The following is a 27574-nucleotide window of genomic DNA, read 5'->3' as shown; positions in this document are numbered from 1 at the left end:
ACACCATAGAGAAGTATTACTGAACCTGAGAGGGAAACTATCTACTGTCAAGAAAACTTTTAAAAACATGGCCGGGACGGCTTCAGTAGCTGGTGACGTGTTCGTTGATGCTCTGCCATATTTTGACCAAGGTTATGATGCAGCAGGTGTAAGAGAAGCGGTAAGTTAATAATTTTTTTCTTTATCGCAGAGCGAGTTTGTCTAACATAGCTTGCAAGCTAGTCCCGCTACAGTTGATAAAATCATGTAATTCTCCTTTAATAAAAAGCTAATGTAGCATTTGCCAATTGAGGACTAACCGCTTTTTTATTTATGGATACTTTGTGACAGTTATATTTCAGGGCCTCTACGGTTCAATAGGTTCTATATTTATCTGGATGGAGGAAGCAGGCACACCATCGGGCTCCATGTGACGCCCCTGTTCGAGGACGAACCGGGTGAACCATCAGACATAAAACTACTGCAGGGAACGAGGGAATTGTGTCTAGACTTATTTGATTGGGGTGTGTATATATGTGTGTGTGTGTGTATGGTATATATATATATATATAATATATATATATATAAATATACAGACGGTTGCCCAGTTTCGGATCACCTTTAACTCCCGCTATACTGCAACTGAATATCCTTTATTGGGTATTTGGATGTTATCTAGCTGAAGAAGTCAGGATGGGGTAGCCCTTCTACTTAAAGTGTGAGGCCACATTATGTGTGGTGCAAATATTTGCCGGAAATGGATCACTTTGCTCAGTTCTGGATCACGACACTCTGTGTCACTTTGGGGGCATTTCTGGTATCTGGCTGGAGCCCTTCTAATGCAGAATGATACACACTGTGCCCAAGAATGTGTTTTGAACAAAAAAATGACATAAATTATACTTATTTAAATGAGAATTCACTTAGTTTTGAAAGGCACTGTTATACGTTTTTACGAGCAAAAAATGAAGTGTGGAGGTGAGATTTCTCCTGAATTAAAAAAGTAACAGCCCCCACATTCATCCCATTCGTGATTTTGAGATGACCCCCAAAGTACACAAGGCTCACAAGTACTGACACGAGGCTGCTGCTTCAGTGATCCACAACCGGCAAATTTCCACGTCGGAGATAAATGCGTGCAGCAATTAAACAGCAAGACATAACACACTGACATTTCTACCCAAGTAAGTAAGTATTTTCCCACTCTAGAACCAAAAACAACCGAACGGCTAACTTACCTTTGTAACATTTTAGAGATCATTACTTAAAACTTGCAGGAATGAGTGAGTGAGAAAAAGTGCGCACACCACAGACACCTCTGCTGATCAGAAGGATGGCTGGATCTGGTCGAGCTTGTGGTCGTTTGTAGACAAAACATCATGTTTCCATTGGTACCAAGTATTAGCTTATTCATGCTGATTACGAGAACGGCAGATTAATACTACAGCATGATCCGGAACTGGGCAGGGTGACTATATATATATATATATATATATACACTCAACAAAAATATAAACGCAACACTTTTGGTTTGCTCCCATTTTGTCTGAGATGAACTCAAAGATCTAAAACTTTTTCCACATACACAATATCACCATTTCCCTCAAATATTGTTCACAAACCAGTCTAAATCTGTGATAGTGAGCACTTCTCCTTGCTGAGATAATCCATCCCACCTCACAGGTGTGCCATATCAAGATGCTGATTAGACACCATGATTAGTGCACAGGTGTGCCTTAGACTGTCCACAATAAAAGGCCACTCTGAAAGGTGCAGTTTTGTTTTATTGGGGGGGGATACCAGTCAGTATCTGGTGTGACCACCATTTGCCTCATGCAGTGAAACACATCTCCATCGCATAGAGTTGATCAGGTTGTAAATTGTGGCCTGTGGAATGTTGGTCCACTCCTCTTCAATGGCTGTGCGAAGTTGCTGGATATTGGGCAGGAACTGGTACACGCTGTTGTATACGCCGGTCCAGAGCATCCCAAACATGCTCATGGGTGACATGTTCGGTGAGTATGCCAGCCATGCAAGAACTGGGACATTTCAGCTCCAAGAATTGTGTACAAATCCTTGCAACATGGGGCCGTGCATTATCCTGCTGCAACATGAGGTGATGTTCTTGGATGTATGGCACAACAGTGGGCCTCAGGATCTCATCACGGTATCTCTGTGCATTCAAAATGCCATCATAAAATGCACCTGTGTTTCTTCGTCCATAACAGACGCCTGCCCATACCATAACCCCACCACCACCATGGGCCACTCCATCCACAACAATGACATCAGAAAACCGCTCACCCACACGACGCCACACATGCTGTCTGCCATCTGCCCTGAACAGTGTGAACCGGATTCATCCGTGAAGAGAACACCTCTCCAACGTGCCAAACGCCAGCGAATGTGAGCATTTGCCCACTCAAGTCGAACAAACTGGAGTCAGGTCGAGACCCCGATGAGGACGACGAGCATGCAGATGAGCTTCCCTGAGATGATTTCTGACAGTTTGTGCAGAAATTCTTTGGTTATGCAAACCGATTGTTTCAGCAGCTGTCCGAGTGGCTGGTCTCAGACGATCTTGGAGGTGAACATGCTGGATGTGGAGGTCCTGGGCTGGTGTGGTTACACGTGGTCTGCGGTTGTGAGGCTGGTTGGATGTACTGCCAAATTCTCTGAAACGCCTTTGGAGACGGCTTATGGTAGAGAAATGAACATTCAATACACGAGCAACAGCTCTGGTTGACATTCCTGCTGTCAGCATGCCAATTGCACGCTCCCTCAAATCTTGCGACATCTGTGGCATTGTGCTGTGTGATAAAACTGCACCTTTCAGAGTGGCCTTCTATTGTGGACAGTCTAAGCACACCTGTGCACTAATCATGGTGTCTAATCAGCATCTTGGTATGGCACACCTGTGAGGTGGGATGGATTATCTCAGCAAAGGAGAAGTGCTCACTATCACAGATTTAGACTGGTTTGTGAACAATATTTGAGGGAAATGGTGATATTGTGTATGTGGAAAAAGTTTTAGATCTTTGAGTTCATCTCATACAAAATGGGAGCAAAACCAAAAGTGTTGCGTTTATATTTTTGTTGAGTGTGTGTATATATATATATATATATAGATATATATATGTATATATATATATATATATATATCCTAGAGCTCACGGATTGATGCAGGTGTCACGGACAAACACTGCAAACAAAGGATAACTTCACATTCACGTTAGCGACAATACAAGTTGTTTGTTAAAAAAGTTTGAGATGTAAATAGCATAGTAACTAAAGAGTCTAGGCAAATGAAACTAATCTGGCTTAATGTTGAGAAAAATGATATGCACTTTAAGTAAGGCCCACATTAGGAAAAAGAAATATCAAAAAGTTAGTCTGGGAAAGCAGCAAACACCAAACTCTCAGCATGTACAAAGAAAGAACCCCAGGTTTTGCCAAATTTGGTGAGTGACCCTTTTATAGTGCACAAAGTCTTCTCAGCCTTGAAAAAATGAATGATTCTGATCCATCAGGAATGGGAAGGTTATTAAGACTTCCATCTTAATAAAATAAAGTGTGGAGATAGCAAATTAACAAACGCCACAAAATGATGAACACATTTAGCACTAATAATTGGAACACAAAATTGGTTTGGTAATACGAGGTCTATTAGAAAAGTATCCGACTTTATTATTTTTTTTCAAAAACCATATGGATTTGAATCACGTGTGATTACATCAGACATGCTTGAACCCTCGTGGGCATGCAAGAGTTTTTTCACGCCTGTCGGTTACATCATTCGCCTGTGGGCAGTCTTTGAGTGAGGAGTCGCCCACCCTCTCATCGTTTTTTTCATTGTTTAGGAATGGCTCAGAGACTGCTGCTTTGTTTGATCAAAATTTTTTCAAAGCTGTAAGGCACAGCTGAGTGGACACCATTCGGTAAATTCAGCTGGTTTTCTGTAAAAATTTTAACGGCTGATGAGAGATTTTGGTCTGGTAGTGGCACTTTAAGGACGGCCCACGGCGCCTGACGGCGATCTGCGCTTCGAGGCGGCAGCATCTCGCCGTTTCAAGTTGAAAACTTCCACATTTCAGGCTCTGTTGACCCAGGAAGTTGTCAGAGAACAGAGAACTTTCAGAAGAAGTTGGCATGAGGAGTTTATTCGGACATTCCATTGTTAACGGACATTTTGTAATGAAAGAACGTGCGGGCAGAGTCGCATGTCGGGCCGGACCCGACCGCGGGGGGGTCGCGACAGGAAAAACACCTCCGTGTTGAAAACCTAACAGGCAAGTTGGAACATGCCCAGCTGTTAAACAATTTCTCAGTTACTCACTTGTTGAAAGCCATCAAAAGCCGCCTGAATTTACAAATGGTTTTCAACACGGAGGTGGTTTTTCCTGTCGCGGCGCACACAGATTCACTGAGTCGTCACGGGAAGCGACTCAGCGAATTTGCGCGCACTTCTTTCATTACAAATGTCCTTAAACAGTGGAATGTCCGCATAAAGTCCTCATGCCGGCCTCTTCTGAATCTTCTCTGTTCTCTCACAACGTCCTGGGTGAATTAAGCCTTAATTAGAATGTTTTCAGGTCGAAACGGGCCGACGACGGCGCCCGGAAGCGCTGCACGATGTCCTGCTCTGTGGGAAGTCCTTACAGCGACAAACACCCCATAATCTCTCATCAGCCGTTAAACTTTTCACCGAAAACCAGCTTGATTTCTCGAATAGTGTCCACTCGGATATTCCTCACAGGTCCAGAAAAGATTTGATAAAGCACTGCGCGCCGGTCTCGAGCAGCGTGTGAAACAAAGGAATTCAGCCGAGAGGGCGGACCCATCTCACTCAGAGGCCTGCCCACAGGGAATGACGTCACCAGACACGCCGTGAAAAAACTCACGCATGCGCACGAGGGTTCAAGCATGATTGGTGTAATCGCACGTCATTCAAATCCATATAGTTAAAAAAAAATAAAAGGGTCAGTTTATTACCTAATAGACCTCGTACACAGGTGAATCCAATCATGAGAAAGGGGGCCATTTGCAAATGAAATTTCAGCTGTCAGTTTCCACTGTGAAGAACATGGTGAGGAAATGGAAGTCCACAGGCACAGTACTAGTTAAGGCCCGAAGTGGCAGGCCAAGAAAACTCTGATAAGCTGAATCGAAGGATGGTGAGAACAGTTATAGGCAACCCACAGACCTGCTCCAAAGACCTACAACATGATCTTGTTTCAGATAGTGTCTCTGTGCATCATTCAACTATACAGCGCACTTTGCACAAAGAGATGCTGTAATGCAGAGGAAGCCTTTTCTGTGTACGGGTGATTCTTTAACTACGGGCACTATTGGCCTTGTAAATGTAATTTCCACCACACCATTGCCTTACAATATAAAGCGCCATGGGGCAACTGTTTGTTGTGATTTGGCGCTATATACATGTGCTCTGATGTCACTGTTTATCTCCATAGAAACTACCCAAACAATCTTTCATACAAACTGTTTAGGGACATTACAGTGTTGTGGTGGAAATTACGGCAATAGTGTGGGACAACTACATTTGTTTAAAAAAAAATCACAACCGTTGTATGACATTGAATACCCCAATTATGTTTTGATTATTTTACTGATATTTTATTCAGAGATATTTTAAAACATTAGAAAAACGTTTCTTTAACCATTCATTTTTATCATTGAAGATCAAAAGTCTGGGTGTGGGACAAGCACAAAAACAGCAATATTTGCATATAATGATGCTGAAAAAAGATGAAAAGTCATCATAGACTACTAGAACAAATTTCTTAACACACTTTCATTGTAAGATAACTATAAAAGTGTGAATTTCCCCTTTTTTCTGTTTTTCCATACAATATGATCAAAGGACATAAGTGCCCGAGTCTAAGAATCACCCGTACATGTCACAAACAGTCACTTGAGGTATGCTAAGCACATTTGGACAAGCCAGTTTCATTTTCGAATAAGGTGCTGTGGACTGATGAAAACTGGAAATGAAATTGCGTTGTTTGGACATAAGGGGCGGTATGCATGGCAGAAAAAGAACACACCATTCCAAGAAAAATGCTTGTGACCTACAGTAAAATTTGGAGGTGGTTCCATCATGCTGTGTGGCCAGTGCAGGTACTGGGAATCTTGTTAAAGTTGAGGGTCACATGGATTCCAGTCAATATCAGCAGATTCTTGAGAACAATGTTCATGAATCAGTGACAAAGTTGAAGTTGTGCTGGGGCTGGGTCTTTCAACAAGACGACCATAAACACTGCTCAAAATCTACTAAGGCATTCATGCAGAGGAACAAGTACAACATTCTGGAATGGCCATCTCAGTCCCCAGACCTGAATATTATTGAAAATCTGTGGTGTGATTTTAAGCGGGCTCTCTATGCTCAAAAACCAACAACCTGAGATGTTTGTAAAGAATGGTCCAAAATACCTTCAACCAGAATCCAGACTCTCATTGGAAGCTATAGGAAGTGTTAGAGGCTGTTATTTCGGCAAAAGGAGGATCTACTAATATTGATTTTTTTTTTTTTTTTTTTTTTTTTTTTTTTTTTTTGTTTTTTTTTTTTTTCCCCCCATCCTGTTGGGGTGCCCAAATTTATGCACCTGCCTATTTTTTTTTAAAGAATTATTGCAACAACTTTCTGTAAATCCTATAAACTTCGTTTCATTCTCAAATATTGTATCACTATTTGTCTGCTATATGATATATTTAACTGAAATTGCTGAACCAAACAACCAATGATTTATAAAGGAAAATCATGGAAATCATCAGCAGTGCCCAAACTTTTACATACACTGTATATCTGCATCAACCTCAGATGCATATAGAGATTAATAATACAGTTTAAAACTCATAGTTAATTTTAGTGGGTTTGAGAGGGAGCTTGAAGTTGTGGAATCTGGTGAGAGGCAAAAGCCTGTTGCAAGTTGTAACGGGTGGCCCTGATCTCATTTGTGTCCACCCAATTCATAGTAGAACACTTTGCTTTAAATAAAAGGTCCTCGACTTGATTAATGGAGAGACATCAATCTCTGCCTGAAACAAAAGATGCTCCTTATGTGTTTGGGGACGGGCAAGAGGCATAACTGTTAAGCAGAATATTCATTGACTTTGGTTCACTTAATTTACAACTTATGCCCACGAATAGGGATGTGTACCGAGAACCGGTTCTTTTCCCAAATTGTTAAGAAATTATTCGATCCACCGACATCGATAGTCTTTTTGCTTAACGATTCCCTTATCGGTCCTTCAGAGCGGCCATTGTTTTTAAGGGTGTTTATCAGGAAAACTATCATTTCGCTACATTGATTGCAGACCTGCAGTAGGTCTGTAATCACCCGCTTCTGCAGCACGGCTCTGCTTGAAGCTTGAACCAAGGAAGAAGTGCTCTGACCCGCTGTCATTGGTTCTCTGCTTCACTGCTTTTCAGAAGCGGCAAGTCCACTCCACCATTAAAATATGTCAATTGTGAGTCACTTTTGTGTAGATTAAAGTCAGTAACTGTGACTCTTGCCTTGCTGCGGGCAAGAAATGAGAATCATCCTCTGTTTCATTTGTGCCGCTTCAAATGCTGCACCGTTCTCTGCAGAATCAAATCAGAAAGATAGTCTGGTTGGAATTAATAACTTCAAAGCGAATCACTGTTTTAAATCAGTTGACACCTCTTTCCAAACGCTGTAATATAGACAACAAACCAAAACATTTTTTTTCCCCCAAAATGAGGCGTCATCTATGTTTTATGAATTACATCCTGACATGCAGGGCAGCTGGCTGAGCTCAGCTCAGAGGCTATTTATGGAGTTACATTTGTGCCATTAATATCTGAAAGTAAATACTTTTGACAAAAACTACCGGTTTTGTTTGTATTTATATCCCGAGATCAAGGATCCAGTGACCAATTTCATATTTAATTAATTTAAGACTCAATAAAATGTTGACATAGAAAACCTATAAAGCCTACTTTATGTCGGCTTTACAGGAGGCATCAATAAGGGGATCGATAAGTGGAATCGATAGTGGCATTGATAAAATCTTATCAATACCCATCCCTACTCATGAACAAGACCCTAAGATGTTTAAACTCCTCCACTTGGTGCACTAACTCTCCCCTGAACCAGAGGGGACACACACTCATCTTCAACCACTTATCCAGGCTCAGATCGTGGGGGCAACAGCTCCAGTAGGAGACCCCAGACTTCCCTTTCCTGGGCCACATTAACCACCACTGAGTGGGGTATCCTTAGGCATTCCCAGGCCAGTGTGGAGATATAATCTTTCCACCTAGTCCTGGGTCTTCCCCAGGGTCTCCTCCCAGCTGGACGTGCCTAGAACACCTCCCTAGGGAGGCACCCAGGAGGCGTCCTTACCAGATGCCTGAACCACCTCAGCTGGCTCCTTTCAACACAAAGGAGCAGCAGCTCTACTCCGAGTTCCCCACAAATGACTGAGCTTCTCATCCTATCTCTAAGGGAAACCCCGACCACCCTCCTGAGGAAACCCAATGCGTTGCTTGTACCCGCAATCTAGTTTTAGCCAGTTGTCCAGATGGCACAGTTTACCTTTTTCTGAAAGAGGGCCATGGTTTCAGATTTTGAAGGTGCTAATTCTCATCCCATTTGTTTCACACTTGGCCTCAAACCTGCTCAATGTGCATCAGAGGTTAGTGTCTATTGAAGCCAACAGAACTACATAATTTGCAAAAAGTAGAAATGCAACTCTGAGGTCAATGAACTGGACAACCTTCAGTCCCTTACTGCGCCTTGAAATCCCAGCCATGAATATGAGGAACAGGATTGGGGACAAGGGGCAGCCCTGGCGGAGTCAAACACTCACTGGGAACAAGTCCGATGTGATGCTGAGAATGTGGACACAGCTCCCAATTTAGTCGTATAAAGACTATATATCGTGTGCTACCGCTGTTCCGGTTTCCTATACACCTGCAGCGTCCCCCACAGGAACCCGGAGGAACCTGGTCACACACCTTTACAAAGTCCACAAAAAAGGGCCTTTTCATATCGCTATGATCTTGTGGTCCAAGTGTAGGCCACAGATCCTTATGCAGTTTAGTCAGTGTCGAGTCAAAAAGACAGGTTGTGATTTTAGCAGATATTAGATGTTTTGTTAGCATACAGAGCGGAATAAGTGTCGGCATCCTATCAAACATGGCATCCACATCAGTAGCAGAATGTGGGGTTGGGACTAAGGCATGCTGGGATATATTTGGCATAATACTGCCAGTTTTCTCTACACAGTACATGAAACAATTGTGTCCAGTATGCTTGCCATGATTGTTGAATTTAAGCTGTCCCTGAGGCTGTCTACTGACTGATCATGTCCAGAAATTGATGCAAATATATCAAGTAGTTTGACTCCAAGAGCAGCTGAAATAGTTCATAGGCCAAGCGGGTTTTCGGTACCACTCAAGGTGACTAAACGACATAGAATCCAGCCTGAGTGTACCAAAAATGTATGATAACCATTCCAGGGTAGCTGTAGCCAGCTAGGGGTCAGTGAAGAATTATATCCATCCATCCATTTTCTTTTCCGGTCGCGGGGGCAGCAGCTCAAGCAAAGCGGCCCAGACCTCCCGATCCACACACACCTCCCCCACCTCCTCTGGGGGAACCCCAAGGCGTTCCCAAGCCAGCTGAGAGACGTAGTCCCTCCAGCATGTCCTGGGTCTTCCCCGGGGCCTCCTCCCGATGAGACGTGCCCGGAACACCTCTCCAACGAGGCGTCCAGGGGGCATCCGGAAAAGATGCCTGAGCCACCTCAACTGGCTCCTTTCGGCATGGAGGAGCAGCGGCTCGACTCCGAGCTCCTCCCGAGTGACCGAGCTCCTCACCCTATCTCTAAGGGAGTGCCCAGCCACCCTGCGGAGGAAACTCATCTCGGCCGCTTGTACTCACGATCTCGTTCTTTCGGTCATGAGCCAAATCTCATGACCATAGGTGAGGATCGGAACGTAGATCGATCGTTAAATTGAGAGCTTTGCCCCCCTACTCAGCTCTCTCTTCACCACGACAGTCCGATACAGCGACCACATCACTGCAGATGCTGCACCGATCCGTCTGTCGATCTCACGCTCCATCTGTCCCTCACTCGTGAACAAGACCCCGAGATACTTAAACTCCTCCACTTGAGGCAAGGACACTCCACTGACCTGAAGAGGTCAAACCACCTTTTTCTGGTCGAGAACCATGGCCTCGGATTTGGAGGTGCTGATTCTCATCCCGGACGCTTCACACTCGGTGAAGAATTATACAGAAGTTAAAATCTAAAAATGCTCCAATCATGTTGAAAACTATATCATGTTATTTGTCTGATCATAACGATTCCAAAAAGGTATAGTTTGGACCATCTTTGATGGAATGTTCTGGAGTTAAAAAGGCAAAAATGGTGACAAAAGTCAGTTTCAGTTTGTACAGTGGCCAAAAGTTGAAGTTGGTCCAATTTAAAAAAAATTATGCAAATTTTTTTTTTTTGGGGGGGGGGGGGGTTGATAGGGTTCTAATAAGGAATAGTTTGCACCATCTATCACGTTTAGTTTTCACGTTACAGGGTAACAAATAACACCTGTCATTGAATTCAATGGACGTCGACCTTGTTTGACCTTTACTTTGGAGAACAAACATTCAACACAGTCAAAACTATTCCATTTATTAATCCTTTTATTTCAACCAATAATTCTTCATTGACCCCTCGCTGGCTACAGCTACCACCCTGTGATGGTTATCATACATTTTTGTGTAGGCCATGGTACACTGAGGCTGGATTCTAAGTGTCGTTTTGTCACCTTCAGTGGTACCACTCAGGTCAAAATTGATGACTGGCTCCTGGGCTAAAAGTAGAAGAGAAAGAAGATGAATGAACTACAGCCTTAGTTTTAATACTGGGTGCTCGGGGAGCAGTTACTTGTCACTAGAAACAGGATGCAAGTTACTTTCCATCTCTTTACCATTGTTGAATCACAGAGTGCTGTTAGCCGACATAACTTGTTGCCACTCTTATGAAGCCTGTTTGTGATGTTTCAGATGGTGACAAAACATCTGTTACCAGTTGTTTGAAATCATGGTAACCGAAGACGGTGAATGTTTTTAACTGCAGTGATTTTCTGTTTGGAAAAACTCTCTCTTTTCTCCGGCAGGCTGCAGCACTGGTGGAGGAGGAGACCAGAAGATACCGACCAACTAAGAATTACTTGAGCTATCTGCCCACGCCTGATTTCACCACTTTTGAGGTGAGAAACACTGGCTTGCTCCCCCCCCAAAACCACTCTCCATGTATGAATCATCGACATTTCATTTCTTTTGAGAAAAGAAAAAGGAGTAATAATTCATATAACAATTTACAAATTACTCAGAATGCTTGTAAAGCTCAGGGTAATACTTATGGTGAAAATCAGTGTGAAGTGTTTTAGCATTTACTTTGTTAATGGTGGGAAGACTATACTTTACAAATTGCTCAAGTTTAGACATTTGTGGATAAAGTAAGAATTTGATTTAACCTTTATTTAACCAGGTAAGTCATTAAGAAAAAAAAACTTATTTACAATAATTATTACAGTGATTATTTACAAGAAACTATGCTATACTAATAAGTGCATTTTGTAGTCCTGGTTCTCGATCAAGATTAAAACCTCCAAATACGGTTTTAAAAAGGAATAGTTTGCACCATGCTTAGTTATTACATTAAGGGGCAACATATGTCAGAGTCCAGCAAACATCAGCTTTACATTGGAGATTGAGCATTCAGCACGGTCAAGTCTATTCCATTTATTCATCCTATTAATTCAGACAATAATGTGCAGCTTTTTTTAAACCGAAATTGGAGCAGCTTTAGCTTAACATATAAACTGAAATTGATCTTTGTCACCATTATAGCTGTTTTTACTCCCAAACTCCATAATGTTCAGTAATTGGAATCTTTATGATCAAACAAAGTGATTTTTTTTTTTTTCTCTTTTTCAATATGACTGGACTTTTTTGAAAGTGGACCCCTGTATAATCATGTATTGACCTACCGGGGTAGCGTTAGGGGGCGCTGTTGCACCCCCTTCATTTAATTTCATTCCATGTTTTTAAGGCATTGTCCACACTGAAACTGAACTTTCCGAATACAGTCTTGTCATTTTCAAAATGTGTTCCATTCAAGAAATATCTTGGTTCTCACGCATCCAGTGAAACTGCTTGAAAATGCTGTAGTGTATATGCAGGGCCTGTATGTGGCACTGTAACGTGTCCAAAAAAATTGGACTCACTCCCCCAACAACCAAAGGATATTGTGGCTACACAGGCCAGAGCCCAAGTTTTTAGCTGACTGGTCAGAGCGTCCACCTCTCATGCCAGATATTGTGAGTTCATATCCCAAGGGGAGCGAGTAGGAGTCGTCGAACAACACAGAGTAGCCTGCTGCACTGGCAATTAACCCTTGGAGGACACGGGCTTGGACAGTGACCAAATCATTGATGCTTTTGCTCATAACCATTACTATAGAGTGTTGCCATGTGTAGCAGGAGGTGGTAAAATCACAAGTCAGAATTTCAATATATTCACTTGGGAAAAGATTCACAATATTAATACCAGCATTTTGGCATCAAAATTAATCCTATATCTTGAAAATAACCCCCCATCCCTTGAATGTAACAAAGTATGGTCTATTTTCAATTATCTGGCTATTCCGCTATGTGTAAAGTTTGTCCATGCTCTTCAAAAACTTTATAAACACAATTCTTTCACAAAGGTTTTATTTCAGTAACACTGTGTGAATAACAGAACTTAGGAGGAGGCCATGCTCATCAAAAACTTTAAAAACATAAACCATTATCAAATGTTTTATTTCAGTCACACTGTTAGCCTGATATCTTGTTTTTGGCTTGGCCATGACACTTGATTTACTACAACTTGCCATGCTGTGACTTGAAATTACATGTGTAATTGATGATCACATAATATCAGTACTTACGTAGCTTTTGTGACTTCTCTAAAACAAGTACTACCAAGTCAGGAGCATTATATATCATAAACTTGAATGTTGTGTTCAATGCAGGATTCATCAAAACTAATCATGAAGTCAAAACAACTGCATTCTAATATTTCGAAAGATGTTAAAATTACAGTATATATTGCAGTTTTCTTTTTTGCATGGGGTGGGGTGGGTTTTGTCATGGTAGACACCCACTTCCTATATGAACTATCTCCCAAATTACACAGTGCACAATCTCTGAAGTGGATGTAAGCATATTTGAAAAATATATATATTTTCTACCATTACCACCCCCTGCTACCATGTGATGTCACAAACCCAGATGCAGATGATTAGGGATGGGTATTGATAAGATTTTATCGATCTCGATGCCATTATCGATTCTGCTTATCGATCCGATTCCTTATGGATTCCCTTATCGATACCTCAAATTTTGTACTAAAAGTAGGTTTTACAGGTTTTCTATGTATTTCATTGAATCTTAAAGTAAATAAATATGAAATTGGTCACTGTATCCTTGATGTCTGGACATAAATAAAAATAAACAAAAAGGGTGTTTCACTTTGAAGTTATTAATTCAGACTGGATTCTTTCGTTCTAACTTGACTCAGCAGAGAGCCGCACAACGTTTGGAGCTGTGTGAACAGAACGGAGGACGATTCTCGTTTCTTTTTCGCAACAAGACAGGAGTCCCAGTTAGTAACTTTAATCCGCACAAACGTGACTCACGATTGACATATTCAGGGATGAAAGTGGTGAAAAACAAAAAAAGCTGAAACCCAAAATTAACCCCAACACCACCTGCACGAAAATGTTTCAATTCTAGAAGCTCTGAAATGCAATCTGGGACTATTCCAGACGATAAACTGGAGTGAGTGCAGCATCCATTTAGGTGAGAGAAAAAAACAACTTTCCTTATTCAGATTCATTACAGTAGGATTCTGCTCTTACTAGGATGCAGCAGGTTTCTTGCTTGGCAGAAAGTTTTTCTGGGAACTTTTAGGACAACCTGATAATAATGAATTACAATAGTCCAGCCTAGAGGAAATAAATGCATGAATTAGTTTTTCAGCATCACTCTGAGACAAGACCTTTCTAATTTTAGAGATATTGCGCAATGCAAAAAAGCAGTCCTACATATTTGTTTAATATGCGCATTGAATGACATATCCTGATCAAAAATGACTGCAAGATTTCTCACAGTATTACTAGAGGTCAGGGTAATGCCATCCAGAGTAAGGATCTGGTTAGACACCATGTTTCTAAGATTTGTGGGGCCAAGTACAATAACTTCAGTTTTATCTGAGTTTAAAAGCAGGAAATTAGAGGTCATCCATGTCTTTATGTCTGTAAGACAGTCCTGCAGTTTAGCTAATTGGTGTGTGTCCTCTGGCTTCATGGATAGATAAAGCTGGGTATCATCTGCGTAACAATGAAAATTTAAGGAATGCCGTCTAATAATACTGCCTAAGGGAAACATGTATAAAGTGAATAAAATTGGTCCTAGCACAGAACCTTGTGGAACTCCATAATTAACCTTAGTCTGTGAAGAAGACTCCCCATTTACATGAACAAATTGTAATCTATTAGATAAATATGATTCAAACCACCGCCGCGCAGTGCCTTTAATACCTATGGCATGCTCTAATCTCTGTAATAAAATTTTATGCTCAACAGTATCAAAAGCAGCACTGAGGTCTAACAGAACAAGCACAGAGATGAGTCCACTGTCTGAGGCCATAAGAAGATCATTTGTAACCTTCACTAATGCTGTTTCTGTACTATGATGAATTCTAAAACCTGACTGAAACTCTTCAAATAGACCATTCCTCTGCAGATGATCAGTTAGCTGTTTTACAACTACCCTTTCAAGAATTTTTGAGAGAAAAGGAAGGTTGGAGATTGGCCTATAATTAGCTAAGATAGCTGGGTCAAGTGATGGCTTTTTAAGTAATGGTTTAATTACTGCCACTAAGTAACTAAGTTATAAAATACATCTATCAACTGTTTCAGAAGACCATAACAGGTCGGTTTAACATAGAAAAGGTAAATAATACTCACAGATGTATGCTCTTTAGGGTTTTAGCGGGGGAAAATTAAGCGAAACAAAGAATAAACAAAGCAATAGATCGAAGCATTGCTTCAATCTGCGAACCACTGCTTTGATTGGTTCAAGGTTCAAAGCAAAGCCGCGCTGCAGAAAAGTTGATTACGGACCCGCTGCGGGGTCTGTAATCAATGTAGAGAAATTATCATTTTCCTGACAAACACCCCCAAAAACAACGGCCAGTCTGAAGGACCGATAACAGAATCATTAAGCACAAAGCTTATTGATGTCAGTGGATCAAAAAATTTCTTAACGATACCCGAAAGGAACCAGTTCTCGATACCCATCCCTACAGATGATGGTATGTTATGCAATCATCATCAATTAATTTTATTTTCGTCTTAAAGCATGATTGTGCTTCACTGCTAAGTTCGCCGCTGCATATATCTCATGGTTCTCTCTTGAAGTTCTGCGACGTTTTCATGAACGTTTGCCATGGGAGAGAGTAGAACGTATGTTTCTGTTATCTATCATTTACTCACCAATACTGCCAAAATGGCTGGCACACTCATAATTCTGATTTCAGCAAAACACTCTGTAGGCGCATTGTGCTTTGATGAAGACGTCAGTGGTAAGTGACAGATTTTCTGTCTGCCTGCCATTGGCATTTTTTCTCTCTTAGGCTATAGGCTACATGTGTAGGTCTGTGAATATTTGTAGTGGACAGTAGCTTAGTTTTGTGTGTGATTTTGTTCATTCTGCATGTCGTCAGTGACTGTCACAGATGAGAATGCAGCTATGTGTCGCGCACCCGTGAAAGTGGATTCTAATTGTTGTTTAGTCCCAAAAAACTGCTTTACTTATAGACTATAAGATAGTGTGGAAAAATCCTACGCATAAATTGAAAATATGACACAATGCTAAATACCTTCAGCTGTATGAGCCTTGTGTTCTTTATAATTTATAGTTAAGATCCTACTTTCTCACATGTGACGCTACTACGCTAACGTCCGCTTAATCATGCCATAAAATTAGGTACAGAATGTAACTAACATCTTAAAATAGGTCAAGGTTAGCAATCTTTGAACTTGTCCATGGTCTGTGTCCCAAGAATGTTCCCTTCAATTTGAAGGCCTTAGCAGTAATAGGACTGGACTTATGCTGAGCACAGGCAAACCGACAGACGAAAAACCTTCGCAATACCAATGGCAATATTTGATGGCCTCGGGTAAAAATAGACACCTGACCTGAAATGAAATTATAATTAGACCAGAGAGTAGGGGAGCTCTGTGCAGGGACGCAAGTGTACATCTGCCAGGTCAGACAACATTGATGACTTTAAAAGTACAAAATGAAAATATCTGAATTTACAAATGTTATGTATGATATGCAGACAAAAAATTCTTTGACAAGCTTGTAGGTGTTGACAACCTGAAAGTTGAGTAAGCATTCATATGTAAGATCTTTGAAGGAACCATCTCATGGTTTACTGTAGTTTAAGAATGTTCATCCTGAAATTCAACTCAAGATTAATGTATAAATAAAATGGTAAAGTATAAGTTTGTAGCCATGACAAGTACTCTCCCCCCACCCCCCCAAAAAAACTTGTGTATGGATTTTAGAATCAAAATTAATTATTTAAGCTGTTTACAAACTTTTGAACTTCTGATTGTTACTTCCCACAATATATACACAACTGTAAAAATTCAAATATTAAAAACGGAATACAGATTGGTAGCATGCACATCTGCAGGGTACAGTTATAAATCTGACTCATTATGTAAACCTGGTCAAATTTTTTACAACGCCGTTAAAATAATAATTTAAATGCTCTGATTTTTATGATGTTATTTCAGTTAGATCAATTAAAACATCCCCTTTTAGTCACAATTTGACATACAATTAATCACACTTGACATTTTTGAAATCACTATTTTGGGATGGGAGAGCCATTTTGCAGTTCCTGAATGGAAGAAATCACTGAATTAGCATGTAGCATTTTTTTTTCTTTCCATTTAGTGTAACATCAAGTAGTAATAATTGTTTCCTTTTTATTCAGAGAATGAACAAACTCCAACAATTCCACTCCTAAATGTCTCATAGGTGCAGGTGCTCTGCATGGTATTTAATTTTGTCTTTTTGATGTTGCATTCTTGTCACCCCACAGACAGAAATTATGAGGAATGAATTTGAGAGGTTGGCAGCGCGGCAGCCCATGGATCTTCTCAGCATGAAAAGGTAAAGCCCGCACCCCAGATACCAGGGCCTCGCTTTCATGTGGTACTAAAACGTTTTGGATAAAATCACCATCTGAGACTCACAGAGCACTGCTTAAAATTTAGCATCAGACTAAAAAAAATAACTGCGCTATGAGCCATTTTTAAGGTCCCCAACCACAGTCTGTGACAAAGGAAAGCCCTAGACTAACGTGTACACACTACAGCAGTTGTGCAAATGGCAAGATTGTTCTTGTCCTTTGTTTGATAACCCCAAAACTCATTTTATCTTTGTTGTGGTTTTGTTTTTGCATTTGTCAGCACATGATTTGTGGATGTGAAACTTCTCTTGTGATGAGTCAAAATGATGCGAAAAGGAACTGAAGTGAACCTTCCACGCTCCTGGAGGAAATGGGAATCTAAAAGAAACACTGCTGTTGAAATGACATGACAAAAAAAAAAGACAAAAGACAACTAGAGGTGGTTCTGTGTTCTTGGGCTAAAATTTTAGTGTTAAAACTAAGTACTAGTGGATTCATATTTGCGGTACTTGAAGAACATTGTAAGGAACACACAATACTATTGGGTGAACCAAATATTGGGGGTGGGGGGAGGGTGATTGTGACGATGGAAACGGGAATCGTTCTGCTTCAGGGTGCTATGCTTAGCCCCAGAAGTCACCTGTCATACCGGGCAAGTTAGGGGTCAAACCTACTTGCAGCATGGTGAGAGAGAGGAAAAAGCCAAGTCTGGGAGCATGTGCCATTGACACTTGTTGCATCCACTGGATCACAGATTGGCTTGGGTCCTGGATGGCAATCATCCAGGCAGGCAACTGGTCCATCCCCATTTCTCAAAAGTAATGATCTGTCCCAGCCAGGTGAAACATGGGCATCACCTTAACTTTTCCCAGTTGTTGGGGTCCTCAACACTGAGGAACAGTGCATCTGGAAATTATTCACAGCTCTTCACTTTTCCACATTTTGTTGTGTTATAGCCTTATTCCAAATTGGAGTAAATTCATTTTTTTTTTTTTTTTTTTTCCCCTCAAAATTCTACTCGGAACTCCCCATAATGACATAAAAAGGTTAGTGTTTTTTTGTTTTGTTTTTATTTTTGCAGGAGAGTGAAACAGCAACACAAACATAAAGCCAGTGTTGTGTCTCGATAACCAGGAGGGGGCCTCAGCCCCTATACAAAGCTGGATCTGCCTCTGGTGGAGCAGTTGGTGTTGGTGATGGGATGAGTGAGCAATAGGTAGATGTATGTAGCTGTAAATAAAGTTGCCATTCTTTTTCCTGGAAGACCCACAAAGACTTTTCTGTTAAACACAACAGCCAAGCTCTTGTGAAACAGCTTTGTTGTGATTTGGCACTATATAAACTGAATAAATTGAACAGTCATTTATAGCTACACAGTTGTGCCAAATTTAAGGAAAAATTCTTAAGATTCAGAATTTATTATTTCAATTACATCTGATGGATCCATTATTGATTTGGGTTTTTTGAAAAAAACATTTTAAAATTTTGAGCTGTTACCTGATTGTCTAGTTATGCAACATGTTAATACTACTTGACAAAATTTGGCTCTCAAAATGCAGACAATAGTGTTTCTTTGGAGGGAGCTGAAACTCCAAACCTGAAAGATTTGGAGAAGATCCCTGCTGCAGTGTGTGCAAACCTGGTGAAAAACTACAGGAAACGTTTGACATCTGTAATTGAAAACAAAGGCTACTGTACCAAATATTAACATTGATTTTCACAGGTGTTCAAATACTTATTTGCAGCAGTAACGTACAAATTATTAAAAAAAATCATACATTGTGATTTCCGGATTTTGTTTTTTTGTTTTAAGATTATGTCTCTCACAGTGGACATGCACCTAAGATGAAAATTTCAGACCCCTCCATGATTTCTAAGTGGGAGAACTTGCAAAATCACAGGGTGTTCAAATACTTATTTTCCTCAGTGTGTGTGTGTGTGCGCGTTTGGAGTCCAAAGCGCAGATGGTTTTCACCCTCCACAGTCTTCCTCAGTGGAGGCACAGATTCAGCCAGACATCTTTTATATTATTTGTTTTTTAAACTTGTTTTATGTCAGACATGACACTTGATGCAGCGGTGGTGGAAGCCGCTGCGGTCCAGCTGTGTAGGACTGTATCTCTGCTGCGCTTCGGCTGACTTTCACCACAGGCATTGCCCAATCAAATTTCTTCTACTTTTATATTGTAGTAAAAAAGAAGATTAAGGGAAATGTATCGGAGTAAAAGTATGCATTTTACTGAGGAAATGTAGTGGAGTATAAGTGAAAGTTGCCAGAAATGTAAATAACGAAGTAAAGTACAGATACGTCAAAATTCTACTTTAGTACAGTAACAGAGTATTTCTAATTCGTTACATTACAACACTGCTTACACCACTGTTGATGTTGAACCACTCCGTCGCTCACATGCACACAACTCTTGGTGCTGTGGTACAGTTGCTTAAAGAGTGTGGTGATCTTTGATAGGGCACTGAGGTTCTTCAGTTTGTTCCATAGTTATCTGTGGTCCACAGTGCCGAAGACAGCTTTGAGATTGAATGTTGTAATGTAAAGGTGGTGTCCCTTCCTGAACGCCATGGCCTTTTCTGTTAGCAGTCAGAGTGCAAAATATGGTCTGTTGTCGGTCTATTAAGTATAAAGCTAGCTTGTTGTTGGCGGTGTCTGCTGCGTGTGGCAGGTAGAGCTCGGGTGAGTAAAATACAGGTCAATGGTTTGCCTGGAAAGGACAGGAGTGTGATGTCTCTGTGGTTGCTGCAGGTCAGCTGGTCTCCAAAAGGGTAATATGATGGCCCACCTTCATCCTTCTGGCAGCATCTCGGAGACCCACACATGGTTTTTGTGTGAGCTAGAGGATGTTCTTGTCTCTATGACTCCATAATCACTGATTCTTACAAGTGAGAGGAGTCAGCCTGGACAGGCTGCCTGCTCTATAAAGTAATAACAAATTTTATAAATTCATGTATTGATTTGGAATTGAATGTACAGTGTTGCCAGTGCATTTGTGCGTATGGAAAGAAAAGCGATTTTGAGCTTTACTCCCTTTTTTAGCCAAACAGCTATTTTCTATATGCTGCATTGTGCCCAGCGAAACGCACCACATGGCCAGAGTGTTGGCTCTGTGATGCTCCTTGTCTGGGTGTCAGTAGGTAAGCGCTCGTTTGATCATCATTCCAGCAGTACCCAAAGACATCCACTTCTTCCCTTCGGTCACTCATAAGTGTCCCAGTCTCATGACCGTACAGTAAGACAGGAAGCACCAGGACCCCGAACTCTAAGTAGACAAAATTTATCAGGCAGGTGTAAGGTTTTTTTTTTTTTTTTGTTTTTTCTTTTTTAAGTTTCTAATAAGCTGAACGAACAAAGTGTGTTATTACTTTTTTTTTTCTTGTGGAGGTATGAACTGCCAGCACCATCATCAGGCCAGAAGAATGACATCACAGCATGGCAGGAGTGTGTCAATAACTCCATGGCCCAGCTGGAGCACCAAGCAGTTCGCATTGAGAACCTGGAGCTCATGTCGCAGTATGGAACCAACGCCTGGAAGGTCTACAATGAGTATGTCTTGATGGGACGTTTTCTCACCATGAATTTATTTATTTATTTATTTTTATCCTGCAAACATGTCTCTCAATTCTATTTTAGTAACTTGGCCTTTATGATTGAGACGGCTCAGAAGGAACTTCAGAAATTCAGGTGAACAGTTTACTGTAAGATTTTTAAGATTTAAATGTGGTATTTAAAATAAAACTTCCAGTTCACTTTTCTCTTTTTTTTTTTTTTTCTTTTTTCTCCCCTCCTCTAGAAAGGAAATTCAGGATCTGAACTGGCAGCGCAAGAACGATCAGTTGGCAGGAGGAGCCAAACTCAGAGAGCTTGAGTCAAAGTAAGTTTGGAAAACCTAATTGTTTGTCTTTCTACGTGGACGGAGAACCTCTTTGCAAACAGCTCATTGTATACTTACGTTTTGTATGGTATTTGTTGTTCCTCTTAACTTTTTGCTGTCACTAACAGCAGCAGCATGATGTGGAGAGAGAGCCGGACTTTCAATCACAATGTTGGCTTTCGTTCTGCCGCCTGCCGAATGGATAAATTAATGACAGCTGTGTACTTTTCCAGAGAGTAAAAAGACATCGCATGCTAATCTTGATTAGCACTCGGCATGGACCTTTTTCTTTTTTCATGAGATACCATGACTTAAAATGCCACAGCTCCAAAATTGCTAAAGTTTCTTTCTCTCAAGGGTGGGAGTGACAAAAACAAACCTGATGTCCTTAATGGTTCAGTGAGTTAGCTTTGCCCACTCAGAACAACATATCATGACCAAAGGATCATGGAAGTATTTTATGTTCCCCACTCCCACAAACACACTGATAACCATGATTGAGAGTCGGAAACCACCCAACATGCAAAACCTGCTCTGGAAGAACGCTACGTTTTCCAGACTAGATGTTGCCACTTCATGCAACAAGAAACTAAGTTGAAATGATTTGTACATCATAAAGCAACCACTGCATTAGTGAGCAGTAGCTAACAGGCTAATTAATATGTTGTTCAAGGCAAGAAAAACTCAGGGTAAACAGATTATCACTGAACAGATAATCAATCAATCAATCAATCAATCAATCAATTTTTTTATATAGCGCCAAATCACAACAAACAGTTGCCCCAAGGCGCTTTATATTGTAAGGCAAGGCCATACAATAATTATGTAAAACCCCAACGGTCAAAACGACCCCCTGTGAGCAAGCACTTGGCTACAGTGGGAAGGAAAAACTCCCTTTTAACAGGAAGAAACCTCCAGCAGAACCAGGCTCAGGGAGGGGCAGTCTTCTGCTGGGACTGGTTGGGGCTGAGGGAGAGAACCAGGAAAAAGACATGCTGTGGAGGGGAGCAGAGATCGATCACTAATGATTAAATGCAGAGTGGTGCATACAGAGCAAAAAGAGAAAGAAACAGTGCATCATGGGAACCCCCCAGCAGTCTACGTCTATAGCAGCATAACTAAGGGATGGTTCAGGGTCACCTGATCCAGCCCTAACTATAAGCTTTAGCAAAAAGGAAAGTTTTAAGCCTAATCTTAAAAGTAGAGAGGGTGTCTGTCTCCCTGATCTGAATTGGGAGCTGGTTCCACAGGAGAGGAGCCTGAAAGCTGAAGGCTCTGCCTCCCATTCTACTCTTACAAACCCTAGGAACTACAAGTAAGCCTGCAGTCTGAGAGCGAAGCGCTCTATTGGGGTGATATGGTACTACGAGGTCCCTAAGATAAGATGGGACCTGATTATTCAAAACCTTATAAGTAAGAAGAAGAATTTTAAATTCTATTCTAGAATTAACAGGAAGCCAATGAAGAGAGGCCAATATGGGTGAGATATGCTCTCTCCTTCTAGTCCCCGTCAGTACTCTAGCTGCAGCATTTTGAATTAACTGAAGGCTTTTTAGGGAACTTTTAGGACAACCTGATAATAATGAATTACAATAGTCCAGCCTAGAGGAAATAAATGCATGAATTAGTTTTTCAGCATCACTCTGAGACAAGACCTTTCTGATTTTAGAGATATTGCGTAAATGCAAAAAGGCAGTCCTACATATTTGTTTAATATGCGCTTTGAATGACATATCCTGATCAAAAATGACTCCAAGATTTCTCACAGTATTACTAGAGGTCAGGGTAATGCCATCCAGAGTAAGGATCTGGTTAGACACCATGTTTCTAAGATTTGTGGGGCCAAGTACAATAACTTCAGTTTTATCTGAGTTTAAAAGCAGGAAATTAGAGGTCATCCATGTCTTTATGTCTGTAAGACAATCCTGCAGTTTAGCTAATTGGTGTGTGTCCTCTGGCTTCATGGATAGATAAAGCTGGGTATCATCTGCGTAACAATGAAAATTTAAGCAATACCGTCTAATAATACTGCCTAAGGGAAGCATGTATAAAGTGAATAAAATTGGTCCTAGCACAGAACCTTGTGGAACTCCATAATTAACTTTAGTCTGTGAAGAAGATTCCCCATTTACATGAACAAATTGTAATCTATTAGACAAATATGATTCAAACCACCGCAGCGCAGTGCCTTTAATACCTATGGCATGCTCTAATCTCTGTAATAAAATTTTATGGTCAACAGTATCAAAAGCAGCACTGAGGTCTAACAGAACAAGCACAGAGATGAGTCCACTGTCCGAGGCCATAAGAAGATCATTTGTAACCTTCACTAATGCTGTTTCTGTACTATGATGAATTCTAAAACCTGACTGAAACTCTTCAAATAGACCATTCCTCTGCAGATGATCAGTTAGCTGTTTTACAACTACCCTTTCAAGAATTTTTGAGAGAAAAGGAAGGTTGGAGATTGGCCTATAATTAGCTAAGATAGCTGGGTCAAGTGATGGCTTTTTAAGTAATGGTTTAATTACTGCCACCTTAAAAGCCTGTGGTACATAGCCAACTAACAAAGATAGATTGATCATATTTAAGATCGAAGCATTAAATAATGGTAGGGCTTCCTTGAGCAGCCTGGTAGGAATGGGGTCTAATAAACATGTTGATGGTTTGGATGAAGTAACTAATGAGAATAACTCAGACAGAACAATCGGAGAGAAAGAGTCTAACCAAATACCGGCATCACTGAAAGCAGCCAAAGATAACGATACGTCTTTGGGATGGTTATGAGTAATTTTATCTCTAATAGTTAAAATTTTGTTAGCAAAGAAAGTCATGAAGTCATTACTAGTTAAAGTTAATGGAATACTCAGCTCAATAGAGCTCTGACTCTTTGTCAGCCTGGCTACAGTGCTGAAAAGAAACCTGGGGTTGTTCTTATTTTCTTCAATTAGTGATGAGTAGAAAGATGTCCTAGCTTTACGGAGGGCTTTTTTATAGAGCAACAGACTCTTTTTCCAGGCTAAGTGAAGATCTTCTAAATTAGTGAGACGCCATTTCCTCTCCAACTTAAGGGTTATCTGCTTTAAGCTACGAGTTTGTGAGTTATACCACGGAGTCAGACACTTCTGATTTAAAGCTCTCTTTTTCAGAGGAGCTACAGCATCCAAAGTTGTCTTCAATGAGGATGTAAAACTATTGACGAGATACTCTATCTCCCTTACAGAGTTTAGGTAGCTACTCTGCACTGTGTTGGTATATGGCATTAGAGAACATAAAGAAGGAATCATATCCTTAAACCTAGTTACAGCGCTTTCTGAAAGACTTCTAGTGTAATGAAACTTATTCCCCACTGCTGTGTAGTCCATCAGAGTAAATGTAAATGTTATTAAGAAATGATCAGACAGAAGGGAGTTTTCAGGGAATACTGTTAAGTCTTCTATTTCCATACCATAAGTCAGAACAAGATCTAAGATATGATTAAAGTGGTGGGTGGACTCATTTACTTTTTGAGCAAAGCCAATAGAGTCTAATAATAGATGAAATGCAGTGTTGAGGCTGTCATTCTCAGCATCTGTGTGGATGTTAAAATCGCCCACTATAATTATCTTATCTGAGCTAAGCACTAAGTCAGACAAAAGGTCTGAAAATTCACAGAGAAACTCACAGTAACGACCAGGTGGACGATAGATAATAACAAATAAAACTGTTTTTTGGGACTTCCAATTTGGATGGACAAGACTAAGAGACAAGCTTTCAAATGAATTAAAGCTCTGTCTGGGTTTTGGATTAATTAATAAGCTGGAATGGAAGATTGCTGCTAATCCTCCACCCCGGCCCGTGCTACGAGCATTCTGACAGTTAGTGTGACTCGGGGGTGTTGACTCATTTAAACTAACATATTCATCCTGCTGTAACCAGGTTTCTGTTAGGCAGAATAAATCAATATGTTGATCAATTATTATATCATTTACCAACAGGGACTTAGAAGAGAGAGACCTAATGTTTAATAGACCACATTTAACTGTTTTAGTCTGTGGTGCAGTTGAAGGTGCTATATTATTTTTTCTTTTTGAATTTTTATGCTTAAATAGATTTTTGCTGGTTATTGGTGGTCTGGGAGCAGGCACCGTCTCTACGGGGATGGGGTAATGAGGGGATGGCAGGGGGAGAGAAGCTGCAGAGAGGTGTGTAAGACTACAACTCTGCTTCCTGGTCCCAACCCTGGATAGTCACGGTTTGGAGGATTTAAGAAAATTGGCCAGATTTCTAGAAATGAGAGCTGCTCCATCCAAAGTGGGATGGATGCCGTCTCTCCTAACAAGACCAGGTTTTCCCCAGAAGCTTTGCCAATTATCTATGAAGCCCACCTCATTTTTTGGACACCACTCAGACAGCCAGCAATTCAAGGAGAACATGCGGCTAAACATGTCACTCCCGGTCCGATTGGGGAGGGGTCCAGAGAAAACATAAAAACATTATGAGTGCACAGACTGCTTCACTAAGCATAAATAAGCTTTGAAATGACTTTACAGTTAGCTGTACTCTAGCCTAGCCTTCCTCCCCTGTTGTGGCTGTACTAGAAAGTGCAAACACATTAGAACTGTTCTGTAAGGCCCCGCCCCTCTTCGTTTAGATCAGTGTGCAGGGGTAGTGTTCATTTGGCGGGCATGTAAACATTGCCACCTTGTGGTTGTACATGATGATGCATTACATTTTTGACATGCAAGTTGCTTTGAAATATAAGTTGCGTTAACAGTGAAAAGTTTAAAAAAACAAAACAAAACAAATAAACTAATAGTCCAGAAAATATGGCAGCTGAAAAAGGAGGCAATACATTGTGTGTGATTGTTCATTTGTCTGGTCACCTCCCACATCATCATTATCATCATCTCCCCCCAGCCATTAATTCTGGGGGGGACCTAATTATCCATGTTATCCTGAGCAGGAATGTCCAGGTAGTGAACAGAATTTCAAAAAGTCAAGTGAACATCTTCCATGTGTGGTGATCCATAGTTTTTTCCAGGACTTGTACATTTGGACAAATAAATGTATTCTAGCTATGAGAAATGCTGTCGGAAAGAAGATCACTGGAACAAACGTAATCCTTCGTCTTGGTGTGGTTTGTGATCAGCTCTTCAGCAGCAGAGAACGAGCATGTCTGTGTTTTTAACCTTCTGGTTTACTTTGCTCATCCTCCCACAGCTGGGTGTCGCTGGTGAGCAAGAACTACGAGATAGAGCGGGCCATCGTGCAGCTAGAGAACGACATCGCTCAGCTCCGCCAGCAGCAGGGCGAGGAGAACAAAGAGAACATCAGACAGGACTTCTAACAGCCATCTGGAAGGCTTTTTTTTTTTTCCCCCCCTCCTTCCAAAAGGGAACTCCACCTGAACATTTGCCACCCTGTGGGGTTGCTGTGGATCCACCTGAAGCTGTCTTGGTCCTGAGCCGGACCTGGATTTAAGCCAACCATCTGCACCGTTCTTTGTTCAAAATGGCAGCAGAACCTTTTGGAGGATCAGTCTGTGTCAAGGATCAGATGTTTGAAAGACTTGTTTATAGATTTCAGTCAACTTGTGAAGAACTTGTTCAGAGCTGAATGCAGACGGGTTCATTTAGAGGTTTGTTTTTGTTTTGTTTTTTTTATTTTGTTTTTTTAGGTTTGTCTGTCAGTGTTTTGCTGTTTGTATAATTGCTGATATTTACACACAGATTCTGTTTGAGGACTGATTCTGTTTGCTTAAAGTTTTAAAATAAACTGTTGCTACATTCCAGTTAGAATGTGACTCTATTATGTTTCAGTGTAGCTGCTTCAGTTAGTTTTAACATCCTCCAATAACTCAACCACAGACTCCCCCCAAGCTCTACATGTACTCACTGAAAACTGGCACAAATAGCAGTGCAAAGCGTTTGTTTCAGCTGAGCCGGCTGGTTTTGGACGTGCTGAGAAATGCTGAAATGTTTAAAATGCCCGTTCTTCATGTAGAATAATTTGAACCATGCTTCCTAGATATTGGACAGGGAGGCTGCTAAAGCTAACACTCTCTTAAAATCTTAAGAAGAAAAACCAAGAGCTAAACCAAAGTTCACAGTGGATCATAGGGTAAAGACTTTTTGGGGGGGGGGTAATTTCAGACCATCCTTGGTAGTTAACCATTCAGGTCGTGGTGACAAAGTGCTGAATTGAAGGTGGAATAAATTACAATAATCACTTCTGTTCAATAAAGTGGTAGAGCTCTCAAGTTGAGATACGCTCAAGGAGTTAATTTTCCGCTGAATCTTGTCTTAGGTCATAGTGGCGCAATGTTTCAGAATGTCATCCATTAATATGAGAGTAGGACAGCATGTTGAGTCTCATGTCAAATGCATGAGACCTAAAAAGACTGCTTTTAAGTGTGAGTCTC

General features: G+C 40.9%; 1 protein-coding gene across 1 annotated transcript; it reads left to right on the top strand.

Moving 5' to 3' along the window:
• Positions 1 to 26581, top strand: bcas2 (BCAS2 pre-mRNA processing factor). The gene is made up of 7 exons (XM_034171969.1): positions 1 to 160; positions 11147 to 11239; positions 17199 to 17269; positions 20682 to 20843; positions 20931 to 20981; positions 21091 to 21171; positions 26374 to 26581. The coding sequence occupies exons 1-7, from the start codon at positions 68 to 70 to the stop codon at positions 26498 to 26500; spliced, it is 678 nt and encodes a 225-aa protein (XP_034027860.1). The 5' UTR covers positions 1 to 67; the 3' UTR covers positions 26501 to 26581.
• Positions 26582 to 27574: the final 993 nt, after the last annotated feature.

Source organism: Thalassophryne amazonica, chromosome 6 (assembly GCF_902500255.1).
Source record: "Thalassophryne amazonica chromosome 6, fThaAma1.1, whole genome shotgun sequence".
Lineage (NCBI taxonomy): Eukaryota > Metazoa > Chordata > Actinopteri > Batrachoidiformes > Batrachoididae > Thalassophryne > Thalassophryne amazonica.
Note: the sequence above shows the minus strand (reverse complement) of the source record. Positions and strands in the feature narration are given on the sequence as shown.

What these genes read in the sequence shown, in the direction of transcription:
- bcas2 (XM_034171969.1), top strand. Translation starts at nt 68, where the DNA reads ATGGCCGGGACGGCTTCAGTAGCTGGTGACGTGTTCGTTGATGCTCTG. An exon ending in CTGATTTCACCACTTTTGAG is followed by an intron (nt 11,240 to 17,198) that starts GTGAGAAACACT and finishes GTCACCCCACAG; the next exon opens with ACAGAAATTATGAGGAATGA. An exon ending in AAGGAACTTCAGAAATTCAG is followed by an intron (nt 20,982 to 21,090) that starts GTGAACAGTTTA and finishes CCCCTCCTCTAG; the next exon opens with AAAGGAAATTCAGGATCTGA.